Source organism: Schizosaccharomyces cryophilus (genome assembly GCF_000004155.1).
Source record: "Schizosaccharomyces cryophilus OY26 unplaced genomic scaffold supercont4.1, whole genome shotgun sequence".
Taxonomy (NCBI): Eukaryota; Fungi; Ascomycota; class Schizosaccharomycetes; order Schizosaccharomycetales; family Schizosaccharomycetaceae; genus Schizosaccharomyces; species Schizosaccharomyces cryophilus.
Window position 1 is genome coordinate 2,706,327 of NW_013185624.1, and position 11,826 is coordinate 2,718,152.

Sequence of the window (11,826 nt, forward strand, 5' to 3'; positions counted from 1 at the left end):
CTACATTTCGACTGAACAACAGTTGAATCAATACAAGCTAATGCAATCTCCAACTTTGCCTTGACCCGCATTTATAAATGCCCCGAGAGACATTGAATACGTATGAATCACAAACCGATTATTCATTATGCCCAAATAAAAGAAAAACAGTAATATTTCATTCATTTTTATGGTATAGAGTAATATCAGCAATAATTATAAACTGTATAAAAGAATGTTTACGAAGAGATCTCTAGACTGAATCCAATGCAGTAGTATCATTTGCTAATGTATTGAATCAAATTATAGTCTCTTTTACTCCGACTATCCAGCGGAAATTGCCATTTCCTGTATCTTCATTATCTAAGTTTTATGACCAGCTTTTTGTTTAGTATTTCGTTGGAACTCTGATGTAGAGACCATATCGTTACGGTCGACCCAATTTCAAGTTTACTACGTACATACCATGAACATATTATAGTCCCTAAAACTACAAGGTTGGTAATATATTAATTTTAAGAAAGGAGTTAAAATAAAGGTAATGTATCAAACTCGTACAATTATGGAGTTTCTGCTTTCGTTTCATGAAGAAATAGAGCTAAGTAGAGCCTCCATAGTGCTTTCAATCCGTATTGCTGACATTGATTACAGATTTTCTTAATTGACAATCCATATATCTCTGCTTGATACATACTTTTCCCATTTGGGCACTCCTTTTATGAAAACCTTACATGAATTGGGATTGACTTTAGAATGGATTGGGTGGTTTTAGCAAAAAATTGTCGAGTAAACCGGCTTGAAAAGAAATCTGATATTTCTTTTGTATGCCAACATGAAAATATTTTGGTGCTAGGCCAATCTTCTGGCCAAATTTTAGTATTCAAAGTACAGGAGAATGGAGACCTTGTTTTTATACAACAACTTTTATATCATAAACATCCTATTAGCTCGGTGCTTTGTTTTCCCTTCGAAGTTGACGGACTTGTTGACCTAGCAGTTCTTAGTTTGGATGAGTCAGGGTGAGTTCAAATTCGATTCAGTATCTTTATTCTTTTAAAAAATGATCTAACCTATAACTTAATTAGGTTGTTATGCCAATGGCTTTTGAAATCCTGCAAATGTCGTGCAAAGCTTCAAATTCATAATGGCCTTTGCCTACAACTGTTTTTGCTAAATACCAACTATGTTTGTGTTTGCGGCACCTACTTGTCCATTTACATTATTCAACTATCAAATTTTCATATTGTTGGTAATTGGATGAATCATGATAACTGGCCTATTATGTTTTCCCACAGTGTAAAATCAAATTATATTCCGGTTGGCTATATCGACGGGTCTATTTCTCTGTGGTCTTTAAATTGGTCTTCCTTGGAATTTGAGAAAAAACTAACTTATAAACCATCTTCTTTTACGAGACTTGGAAACCTGATTTCTATTCATTATGCTAAAGAATTATCCAAAGACCTCTATATATTTGTCTATGATTCAGGGATATCTGTGGTCCGTGATTTACAAAAATGTGAGTGTTACTACTACAAAGAACAGGTTACTTCGATTTTACTGCTAAAGACGGGTGCAATTTGCCTTTTCACTCTTTCTGATATGTTTCTGCTCAAATTTTCCTCAGCTCCCGTCCCCGAACTACATGTAGTTAATTCTTTTTCCGGAAATTATCCATGGAAATCTACCCTTATTTACAACGAGGAGCCTGTGATCATACGTAAGTGCTCTTCTAAAGTTATTCTTGAATGGGTAGTAAGTAATGATCAGCGATATTTCCTTTTGAGTCCTTCTCTTCATCAGAAAGCTATTACATTCGCCTACTGTTATAATCTAAACTTAATTTTGGGAGAAACCACAGGCTTGGTCATGTACTCCCTTTTTGACTGGTACCTGCACAATGATCCCTTTCCGATTGACTCCTTTCCAAATGTGAAAGGGCTGGTAACCTATATGAAAATCTTTGAAAATGATCCTTCTAGCATCGTGTTAATTGTGACCACGAAAGAAGGAAATGGTTATTTTTACAAACAGTTGGATCAAGAACGGTGGCAGTTTATTTGTGAACGTACTTTAAACTCATTATACGTCGTGAATGTGGTTTACTTAAAGAAAGTTATGGCTTCTAAACAAAGCGGAATATATGTTTCCGTCGGCTTGGATGGATCTCTAACTGCAATCGATGAGCTATATAATATGTAAGTTAGCCATAACATCGCTAATACTAACAAGATTAGTCTAGGATTTCTACCTTCTGATGGAGCTCATGCTGAAGTTATTCATTGTATCCACGGTTCCGATTGTATTTTTGTCTCCTATGATAATTTTCAGTCAGTACTATGGGAAATTCTAAAGCAAGAAGTGCGTGAAGTGAAGTATAACCCCGCCATGGATGCATCCTTCATATCAGTTAATCTCCGAGAGAATTGCAGTTCAGTAACAGCTAATCGAGGCACGTACTCTATGATGACAGATGACCTTTTGGTCACCTTTATAAATACTAAAGCGCTGGTTAATGATCTTGACTTTTCCAATGAAAGCTACATTGAGAAATCTTGCATTGACGAATTTCTGGATTTCATCCAACCCCCGTTCTTGAATTCTGAAAATGAAGACGATACACTATACCATCTCAATTCTATCAATCAACCGTGGATACATCTTGGTGTGGGAAAACCAGATGGAAGTGCAATCATTAAATATAATTCCTCGATACATTCGGTTACTTTTGATGCACCTTTTTGCTCTGCACTGTTGCTTCATTTATACTTTGCATTGCTTTTGCCTGTGTGCAAATACGATGGTTTAAGTGAGAATCATATCAAAGAAGGGACTGTATTAAAACTTGAAGGAATCACATCGACTGAATACAGTTTATCTACATTAGCGTACATATGGAGCAATTCCGATATAAACGTTCAAGAAATTATTCGATTTGTGCTACTACGAATTAGTGAACTCACCCCCTACGATGAGTTACAAAGAATAATACATTATTTTTTTGAGTTTTTTTGCTCTTTTGCGGAAAACTACTACTTAAATTCCGAAGTCGAGCATTCCTTATATGTACTATCTATTTTAGCCGGTCTATATCCTTCTGCATTTGACGATTTTGAACTAAAAACTTTATCCTCGTATTTATTAGAAAAAGCTTCAAATTATGAAAATGATCATGTCGCGCTTCGATTGCTGAGTAATGGTTTTTCAGTATATTCTAAGCACATTGATCCCGCAAAACTGATTTACTACATGTCATTATCGGCATCTGTCCATGAGGAAGACCTGAAAGATCATAACAGCATGCTTTTTAGATCTGTTGTTGACGTTTCCTCTAGCAATGCCATCCTTTTATTAACCTGTTTATGCAATGAAATTTACGACATAAATAAACCTAACGTTCGACAGGCTATTCTGAAAATCATGAGACTAGCCATTGAAAACACAGAGCAAAATTTTGTCCTGTTCAACCATTTAGTAACGGAAAAATTAATACCAATCCTGTATGCTAATCGTTCTTCAAACGAAGTTACTGAAGTAACGAAAGCTATATCCGAGAGGTTCCCCTTTGTATGTTTTGATGAAAAAATTGAAAAATATTCATACATAGAAAATGGTTTTTTGACTGTGTATGACATTCCAAAAAGAAAGAAAATCGTTAGTACGGAATCAGTTGATGGCGATTTTCAATTACTGTCAGCAAACCCAGCTGGCGAATGTTATGTTGGCGTCAGCGCTATGCAAAAAGAATGTATTATTTGGAAAATGATGCATGAGAATGGAACATTTTTGAACACGTACAACTCCAGCCTGAATATTATTAAGCGAGTACTTTTGCAGACAAGTTCTGATAATGAAAACGACCGTCCTGAAATTCTTTGGATTGGCCAGACATCTGCCGAGATTCATGTCGGAAGCACAATCGCCATTATTGATATATAGAATTATAAATTCTTCGTCTACGAATAAATCTCGTCCATGCCACTGAACCAACGAGCAAGTCTCTGAATTTCTAAGGGCATAAATCTTAATAGCGGCATGAAACGAACGTAGAGCGGATAATAAAACCGCCCGCTATGATTATTAATTAAGTTTCGTACTATAATTTTTGCGATGTCATTTGAGTTTAACAGCGGAGCTAAGAATTTGTTTGGCGTATCTTTCTCAAACAATTTTGATTTAAATTGGCCAAGCGAGTATAGAGAGAGTTTTACGGGTGAATGTATCTGCTTGAGTTCTACTTCCAACGCTTCATGTATAGATAATAAAGCAGCCTTTGAACAAGAATAAGCGGCTAAACCAGTTGTTAATAGTAAGTTATGATACCGTGATGAAAGTAGGAAATGCCATACCGACTCCAGAGGCACTAAAGTACGCCAAAGCAGATGTTATGTTGATGATATGAGGATCCACGGACTTTAGCAGTGAAGAATAAAACGATTTAGTAACGTTGGTTTGTCCAATAGTGTTTACATGGATACACCTAGAATGGTTAGTTGCTTTGCTTGGATAAGTATATCCCGTTGGATTAACAAACCTTGCTAGCTGCTTACTACTCATATCAAGCAATCTATTTTTTGGAGCAACAGCTCCTGCATTAATGAGAGCGAATGGCTTCGCATGAATATTTTTCATATGTTTCAGACAAATGTTTACACTTTCTTCATCTGTGATATCACATATGATTGGAATCACGTCTGGGACGTCATGAAAAAAGTTTGGAGAATATTCAACATCTAGAGATATTACTTTAAGACCATAGTTGATGGCTTGCGAAACTAACGATCGTCCAAGAACACCGTTACCGCCAGTTATCACTATTGAATCACCTAGACGACTAGGAAGGTTTGCTTTCCTAGTAAAACGACGACCATATACAGCTACGAGGAACACTATAAGAAAAGCCCATAGGTAGGTAGAGTTGAACCAAAGCTCCATCATTCGGCAGCAATAAGAAACTGTAAACAATCAAACGTTCGTTTTAGAATAAACCTACTTGAATATAGCACGGAATGATTCTATGGTCTCCTCTCTAGTAGTAACAAGTTCTAAAAAAAAAAAACAGATATAAATTGTACGATCAACCAATATACTTTTCATCGTTTAGCGTTAGTAACGTTTCTATTCATTTCACCTCGTACAACTTGTTCTCTTACCTTAAAATCTATACCATCTCAAAAAGCACACTATAAAATTAATTGTCAACAAAGGATTGTTTGTTAATTTATATACAGAGTTCTTAATAACAAATACAATGAATAAATAATATAATTGCTTACTTTTTTGGGGTAATAATTTGATATCATATTAAAGTAACTTATGTGCTTAAAATATGCTTTATATTGGTTTAAGGACTACGAAACCTCTCGCTAAATGACAAGTTTCCAATGAAATTCATAAAGTTTCGTAATGCGAATTTACAGAAAGAAGTCTTAGAACTTGTCGATTCATTAGTGCCAATTTTAATTGGTAAGCGCATTTTCTTAGCACAAATTGGAAATATCTCTGTTTCTTTTCTTTGTTGTTTCCGTACAATTTTTGGATAAAAAGTAAGTGGTAAAATGAGAACTGCATTCATTCAGAGAGACACAAATGAAACAAAAATCTGTGTTGCTATTGCTTTAGACAAGGCACCTTTGCCTAAGGAATCGGACTTTTTGGATGAAATCATCACGTCCAAGCATGCGAATCAAAAGGGAGAACAAACGATTCAGGTGGATACCGGTATCGGCTTTCTTGATCATATGTACCATGCATTAGCTAAACATTCTGGCTGGAGCCTTCGTCTTTATTCGCGGGGTGATTTAGTCATTGATGATCATCATACGGCTGAAGATACCGCTATTGCTTTAGGCATGGCTTTTAAGAAAGCTATGGGCAATTTTGCCGGTGTAAAGCGCTTTGGTCATGCTTATTGTCCTTTGGATGAGGCTCTTTCCAGAGCTGTCATTGACTTGTCTGGTCGTCCGTATTCTGTTATTGATCTTGGATTAAAGCGTGAAAAAATTGGTGAACTTTCTTGCGAAATGGTTCCCCACCTCTTAAACTCATTTGCTACTAGCGCTGGTATTACCTTGCACGTCTCTTGCCTGTATGGTAACAATGATCATCATCGTACTGAAAGTGCCTTCAAGTCTCTCGCAGTTGCCTTGCGAACTGCTACTTCTTTAACAGAAAGTAAAGAAGTACCTAGCACAAAGGGTGTTTTATAAACCCGGTAGATGGATAAAAACCTTTGTGTGTGTATTTAGACGTTTCTTAGAGGTCAGTGATTCTGCTTTTCAACGTTGTTCATTGTCGGTTTTAAACAAGCTTATTGGTTTCTATCTGTATAAAACTTTCTGACTGTTTCTCTTCCTTTTTATCTTTTTTTGTTATTATATTATATGATTGGTATACGACTGTACATATTAAAAGTAATGGAAGCCATCTCGTCTCGTGTAATTCGTATTGTTTACTTATTTATTATTTTTCTTTCTATTCACCAATATGATTTCAATACATGCTAACACGTGGTTCCAACGAGCTTAATGCAAAGCCAAGACTTAAAAGCATACTTTTTCAACAAAGCCAACAAAGAATAATGGAAAAAAGTAGACAATTCTCATTTTTGGCAAAGAAACGCTTTTATAACTACGGCTTTGCTGTTTGTTTATGCAACTTATCGACAATTCAAATTACGCCAACCGAGTGTGCTCCACTAAATGTATTTGTGTACTGCAAACCATTCCTGTTGTGACTGCTTTCCGTTTACCTTATAAGGAACTGTTCAGAGAACATCACTTTAGCCAAGGTCTCTTTTACCAATTGCAGTCCTGGCTTTCAGCAATGAGGTTGTAATTAAATGGCTTGAGACCAAGAAGAATTCACCTTTCTCAATCCGATTTACTCTTATCTAATAGTTTTATCGGTTCGCTTTCTGGTGTACAATTCAGAATACTCCTATAGCTTTATATGTTGAATAAGAAAATAAAAAAATTCGATAAGAATCCTATTACTGTGTCACTGACATTGAATATTGATGTAGCTTGTGTAGATGTTGCAGAACAAAAAAACAGAGAAGTTTTCTTACTACCATCTAGGGGCTAGCCGTTGGGAGATGTAGTCCAGCATATTAACAGCTCTTCTTTCCATATGTTGTCACTTGCTTATGTTTTGGAAAAGCAGTCTGAAGGTTGCAAGGAAAATTTACATTTGTACTTCTTGGAAGGGTTGCACACATCGATTTCTTCCATTGTTTGTTTACTACTCTACGTCACTTACGCTTTCTTCGTAAATAAGTAACAAAGAGGTAGCATCTATTTGGATTGGTTTTTCTGTTAGGTTCTACCAAATTCTCATTGTTCTGTTATTTTACGCTTTTAATATTACAAAAAGCTCTTGTTTTTTTACGCCTCGTATAGAACTATATCGACATATCGTCCTAAAAATTTTAATCATGTTTGGTGCCATTTGTGCAGGACGTTTAGGTATGTGTTTTAAAATGAAAGTTTCAGTCACCGTTAAAAGCTGTAAAACTAACAAATCCGACAGTACAGACAAATTTACAACAGGTTGCTGAAAACCAGTTTGTGTTTCAACTTGATTTTGCTGAAAGTCTAAACCATATCGTTGTCTTCTTATTACCAACTGCTCCGTTTGCTCCTGGTATGGGAGCTAAGGTTTATTTTCAATGGCCAGGAAAACCCTTTCAGTTTCTTGGTTATTTAACCAATGACAAACCAAGTGCAATCTTTCGTTTAAAAAATACAATTCAATCGCTGTCGGATAACGCTCCTTGTATCGGTGTCACTGCGGTCCTGGGTATTAGCGTGGAGCCTACTACCAACTTCATTGAAACTCCTGCTGGTGAGGCTGCAGCTACATCTGCTGTCGCGAAACCCCTTCCTCCTACAACCTCAATTGCTCAACGTATCTTACGTAATTTGTATAATTTCCTTGCAAGCTTTGCAATCTCTCATCTTCCGCCCAATTCTGTCGGTTTAGGAGATTTACGTCCTAATGATACCTACATCCCCTTGAAAGTTTTCCAAGATTGGCATACGAAATTCTTGGCGAAAATCAATAATAATCCCAACTTTTTGGACTCGGATGACCAAATTTAGTTTATTCCTCCTTTTTGTACAATTATCGTCTGTTTATGAAATGTGCATGGAACGTTATTTATGATAAATATTTCGCTTATCTGTTCAATTTAACTTTATAATTGCGTTGTTTGACATGTTGCTTTTTCCTTAGATCGAATTTGTATTCATTTATGTAATTAGGATCTATCTACTATTAATGGTAATATATTTAAGCTCTATGAATAGCGGACAAATCTTCTAAACGCAAAAGACCACATGCCATTCCACTCGCTAACCAGCCTCCATAACTATAATTGGGGTTCCATTCTAAACTATTGATTTGTATTTGCCAAGGGAATATATACATATCCCGCTTCCTTGATTTCATTAACCCAGGTCGAAAGTTGTTTAAGAATCTGAACTTTTGTTGCTTTTCACTGTACTCTAACTGAGATATTCGGTGGACATTTGCTCTATGTTTATGTGAGAATCCTAAGAGTCGAAAAGGGTTGACGACTGTAACTATTCCATCTGATGATCCAATTGCGACAAACGGATGAAGTTTGCTAGTCCCCAAACACATGACTGATCCATGTCGTTCATCTAAAATTTGAGTAGTAAGACCTCGAATGGATTCAATCACCACCAATTGAGATTCAGTACTGGAAATCACAGACTGTAACAAATTACTCCAAGTAATGGCGTAACAGATATCTATAAGTGGTTAGTAAAGTAAAGCAGAATAGTCTGATCTAACCTCGTTTATGTGATAATGCTTTATTCTCAAACTCAGGATTCCTAATGTCTATAATGCGTGTATAACAATCGTAAGCAGCTGTAACAAACATCGTCCGAAACTCGTTTGAACATTGAGTAATCGCATGAATATACGAATCATGAATTGGAATATAAAACAGAGGTCCATCCAGAGAATTAACGATGTCCCAGAGCGCTATATATCCTAAGGTACATTAGTTCATGTTTCAGGAATAGCCCATACCATTGGAACATCCCACAAGCAATTGCTTAGGGAATTCAGTCTCTGTCGACACCCAAGCAAAACACGAAATTAAACAATGAGGAAGCTGTAGCGTATACTCGGCCTCGTTAATGAAGACTAAAAACAGTTAGAGTCAATAAATCACCTAAAAATAAAGCATACCATTTTTATGACTAATTTCACTGGGGACACTCACAACCCTCAATTTTCCGTCACTAGCAACTATTCCCAAATAACCAAGAATGTCTTTCTCCATAATATAACAAGGGCTCCATTGAAGTTGATAATTACTACCCCAGTCGTGCCAAAGGGTACAGTGTAGGGATAGCTCCCTTTCATCAACGAGTTTCCAAATTTGAATTTGATTTCTTCCTGACGTAGACGTGAAAATAGATTCAGCTAATTCACCAGTACCCAGCAAACCACCTGCTGCTACATACTGAACTTTTTCCTTCGTAGGCAACCAAGACAAAGAAGTTAAATGGATTCCAGTATTAACTAAAAATTCTTTTTTCAAAGAGTGCCTCGATTCGCCGTCAAATACTTGAAGCGGCTGAAGATTATAGACTGCTTCCTGATTGCCGATCAATAAAGGTAAATGGTCATTAGAAAATTCACCAAAGCGATCATCGGAGAAACTCTGCGTTTTCTTTGGGGGTTCGAATTCGCTAGGATCGGGTTCAACAAACATTGAACCCTTCTCAAAACAAGCTGCCCCGGGGGCTGTTTCAAATTGCTTCCAAGTATTTACTAAATTTTTACCATACTGGAAAGTTGGTTCATCTGTACCATATGTATACATTATTTTTTCTTCTTGACCCTTAGAATAGACCTTTCGTGGAGATTGCTCAGGCAGGCTAGTTTGCCTAGATGAGCGACCTCGTGCAGAGTTTGTGGGCCTCTTCTCAGTTGAAGAATCCAAGTTAACTTGTTGATTTGGTTTCCTCGTTGTCCTTCTGGGCGTCCCGGTTTTTCTACCACTTTTTTGTGATCTTCTCAATGTGGATTCTTCCTCAGAAAGAAATTCATCAAAAATAAAGTCTTCCATATCATCATCCTCATCTGCTGTGATATATTCATCAGGAGTACTATTTCGACGGCGTGTCTTGGGTCCCATACTTTCTCAGCAGTCTTATTTTGGAGATCAAAGATAAATGTCTAACGTTCAAATCTGTATAAATCAATTGCAAGAATCGATCAATATCAAAACGGTATATTCATTGTACATTTATTCAGACGAAAAGAAATATAATAAAAAAGACGATTCGTTAATACAGTATGCAGAAAATCAACTAGTAAGATACTGCCAAAACTATCCTTTTTTTGGTTTTACAGTTATTTTTAGTTTAGTAAATAAAGATGCTTGCTCTTTGTGGGGAGCTTATGGTAAAATCAGTAATATGAAGTGTGGTCAATAAACGGCGGAATGCTTCGAGTAAAACAGCTTCAATTGAGGGAGGTGAAAGGAATCTTTTGGGCGCAATATAAATGTTTTATTCTTGACATGCTTCTTAAGATTGGATTCTAAGACTGCCTAAATTTGCTTTACTACTTTGTGCCATCAGCTTCTCCCAACATCGTTCAATTTCGACTTCAGGTATCTTTGGATTGTATTAATCATATAATAGCGGCGAAAGCTATTGATTATAAAAGTTTTACTACAGTTTTTAGATTGCAAAAAAATTTCGGTGTATTTTCAGGCATAATTGGGAACTTCATCTGATCACCTTTACTTGTTTTAATTTTTGAGGAATTGCTATTTTAGCGCTTCCAAAATCAACAAGAATTTCATTATGAATGAAAGGGAACCTATAGAAGAAAAAAACGAGAGCCTCGCTACCAAGGTGGAGTCGGACGAAGAAAACGACGCTATGAGCCTTGACGATCTGCAGGAATCCAGCAATGCTGAACAGGTTCAGGAAGATAGAGAGCAATCGGAGACAAAGGGACGTTTTGACGATGCTTTTAGAGAAGGTGATGCAAAAGACGAGACGCCTCGACGTGCAAATGGGTCGAACTATGTAATTGAGCCTTATTTAGAATTACGGGACATGGCAAAAGATAAAACACTTGAAGAATTTATGAATGAAATGGATGATTATTCTCCTATAATTCCTGACGTTTTATTAGACTATTATCTGAGCCTTTCTGGTTTTCGATGCGCCGACCCTCGTTTAAAGAAGCTTTTGGGATTAGCCGCACAAAAATTTATTTCTGACATCGCCCAAGATGCTTATCAATACTCTAAAATTCGCACCGGTAGCAGCTCTACTTCTTCCGCAGGATTCAACGCACCGAACTATGGCGCTGCAGGAGCCTCTGCCGGCGGACCAACTCGTAGAGGTGACCGTGGTAAGGCCGTTTTAACCGTTGATGACTTAAGCTCTGCTTTGAACGAGTATGGCATCAATTTAAAGCGTCCTGACTTTTACCGTTGATGCAAGCCAGTCATGTTTTAGTTTTCATTTTCAATATAGGAGGATACTTAAGGTCGTTAATGTTTTTGACTATTAATAAAGAATATATGTTATTGCAGAAAGATTTGATTCATATATAAAAGTTACTCTGGAGTGTGTATATATATCATGAACTTGGTTATTTGCATGCAGACGAATGACCTGGACCGTTACTAGCAAAGAATTGAGCAATATCTCTTTTTCTTATCTTTAGTTTTGTTTACTATTTCTATAAACTCCTACTTTTCTCCTTCTCAATCCAAGCTGTTTCATCTGTCTTATTACGACTAAAAATTCGTATTTTGCGTATTTTAACGAGAAACGTTAA

The 11,826-nt window shown here is 36.5% G+C and overlaps 7 protein-coding genes across 7 annotated transcripts; 5 read left to right on the forward strand and 2 right to left on the reverse strand.

Annotated features, from left to right (window-relative positions):
• Nucleotides 1-444: 444 nt before the first annotated feature.
• SPOG_04148 (WD repeat protein) lies at nt 445-5,062 on the forward strand. The gene is made up of 4 exons (XM_013166409.1): nt 445-517; nt 631-998; nt 1,065-2,177; nt 2,217-5,062. Exons 2-4 carry the CDS (start codon nt 733-735, stop codon nt 3,916-3,918), a joined length of 3,081 nt encoding a protein of 1,026 aa, XP_013021863.1. The 5' UTR covers nt 445-517; nt 631-732; the 3' UTR covers nt 3,919-5,062.
• On the reverse strand, nt 3,061-5,223 carry SPOG_04149 (short chain dehydrogenase DHRS family protein). The gene is made up of 4 exons (XM_013166410.1): nt 5,133-5,223; nt 4,514-5,068; nt 4,329-4,459; nt 3,061-4,270 (listed from the first exon to the last, which is right to left on the reverse strand). The coding sequence occupies exons 2-4, from the start codon at nt 4,915-4,917 to the stop codon at nt 3,936-3,938; spliced, it is 870 nt and encodes a 289-aa protein (XP_013021864.1). The 5' UTR covers nt 4,918-5,068; nt 5,133-5,223; the 3' UTR covers nt 3,061-3,935.
• A 185-nt stretch (nt 5,224-5,408) lies between these two features.
• On the forward strand, nt 5,409-6,491 carry SPOG_04150 (imidazoleglycerol phosphate dehydratase). The gene has a single exon (XM_013166411.1). It carries the CDS (start codon nt 5,538-5,540, stop codon nt 6,186-6,188), a length of 651 nt encoding a protein of 216 aa, XP_013021865.1. The 5' UTR covers nt 5,409-5,537; the 3' UTR covers nt 6,189-6,491.
• On the forward strand, nt 6,471-7,399 carry SPOG_05566 (uncharacterized protein). The gene has a single exon (XM_013166652.1). It carries the CDS (start codon nt 6,479-6,481, stop codon nt 6,713-6,715), a length of 237 nt encoding a protein of 78 aa, XP_013022106.1. The 5' UTR covers nt 6,471-6,478; the 3' UTR covers nt 6,716-7,399.
• SPOG_04151 (inositol metabolism protein Opi10) lies at nt 7,325-8,323 on the forward strand. Its single transcript, XM_013166412.1, has 2 exons — nt 7,325-7,445; nt 7,510-8,323. The coding sequence occupies exons 1-2, from the start codon at nt 7,415-7,417 to the stop codon at nt 8,079-8,081; spliced, it is 603 nt and encodes a 200-aa protein (XP_013021866.1). The 5' UTR covers nt 7,325-7,414; the 3' UTR covers nt 8,082-8,323.
• Nucleotides 8,205-10,519, reverse strand: SPOG_04152 (transcription factor tfiiic complex subunit sfc6). The gene is made up of 4 exons (XM_013166413.1): nt 9,205-10,519; nt 9,043-9,159; nt 8,800-9,003; nt 8,205-8,756 (listed from the first exon to the last, which is right to left on the reverse strand). The coding sequence occupies exons 1-4, from the start codon at nt 10,157-10,159 to the stop codon at nt 8,272-8,274; spliced, it is 1,761 nt and encodes a 586-aa protein (XP_013021867.1). The 5' UTR covers nt 10,160-10,519; the 3' UTR covers nt 8,205-8,271.
• SPOG_04153 (SAGA complex/transcription factor TFIID complex subunit Taf10) lies at nt 10,472-11,607 on the forward strand. The gene has a single exon (XM_013166414.1). The coding sequence runs from the start codon at nt 10,836-10,838 to the stop codon at nt 11,478-11,480; it is 645 nt and encodes a 214-aa protein (XP_013021868.1). The 5' UTR covers nt 10,472-10,835; the 3' UTR covers nt 11,481-11,607.
• The last annotated feature ends 219 nt before the right edge of the window (nt 11,608-11,826 follow it).

Excerpts from the sequence above, each read along its gene's own strand:
- SPOG_04148 (XM_013166409.1), top strand. The coding sequence starts at position 733 with ATGGATTGGGTGGTTTTAGCAAAAAATTGTCGAGTAAACCGGCTTGAA. Across the intron at positions 999-1,064 it reads CTTAGTTTGGATGAGTCAGG|GTTGTTATGCCAATGGCTTT; the intron begins GTGAGTTCAAAT and ends TAACTTAATTAG. Across the intron at positions 2,178-2,216 it reads ATCGATGAGCTATATAATAT|TCTAGGATTTCTACCTTCTG; the intron begins GTAAGTTAGCCA and ends TAACAAGATTAG.
- SPOG_04149 (XM_013166410.1), bottom strand. The coding sequence starts at position 4,917 with ATGATGGAGCTTTGGTTCAACTCTACCTACCTATGGGCTTTTCTTATA. Across the intron at positions 4,460-4,513 it reads AGTAGTAAGCAGCTAGCAAG|GTGTATCCATGTAAACACTA; the intron begins GTTTGTTAATCC and ends TAACCATTCTAG. Across the intron at positions 4,271-4,328 it reads CTTTAGTGCCTCTGGAGTCG|CCGCTTATTCTTGTTCAAAG; the intron begins GTATGGCATTTC and ends CAACTGGTTTAG.
- SPOG_04150 (XM_013166411.1), top strand. The coding sequence starts at position 5,538 with ATGAGAACTGCATTCATTCAGAGAGACACAAATGAAACAAAAATCTGT.
- SPOG_05566 (XM_013166652.1), top strand. The coding sequence starts at position 6,479 with ATGCTAACACGTGGTTCCAACGAGCTTAATGCAAAGCCAAGACTTAAA.
- SPOG_04151 (XM_013166412.1), top strand. The coding sequence starts at position 7,415 with ATGTTTGGTGCCATTTGTGCAGGACGTTTAG. Across the intron at positions 7,446-7,509 it reads CATTTGTGCAGGACGTTTAG|TACAGACAAATTTACAACAG; the intron begins GTATGTGTTTTA and ends CAAATCCGACAG.
- SPOG_04152 (XM_013166413.1), bottom strand. The coding sequence starts at position 10,159 with ATGGGACCCAAGACACGCCGTCGAAATAGTACTCCTGATGAATATATC. Across the intron at positions 9,004-9,042 it reads GCTTGTGGGATGTTCCAATG|GATATATAGCGCTCTGGGAC; the intron begins GTATGGGCTATT and ends AATGTACCTTAG. Across the intron at positions 8,757-8,799 it reads AGCATTATCACATAAACGAG|ATATCTGTTACGCCATTACT; the intron begins GTTAGATCAGAC and ends AACCACTTATAG.
- SPOG_04153 (XM_013166414.1), top strand. The coding sequence starts at position 10,836 with ATGAATGAAAGGGAACCTATAGAAGAAAAAAACGAGAGCCTCGCTACC.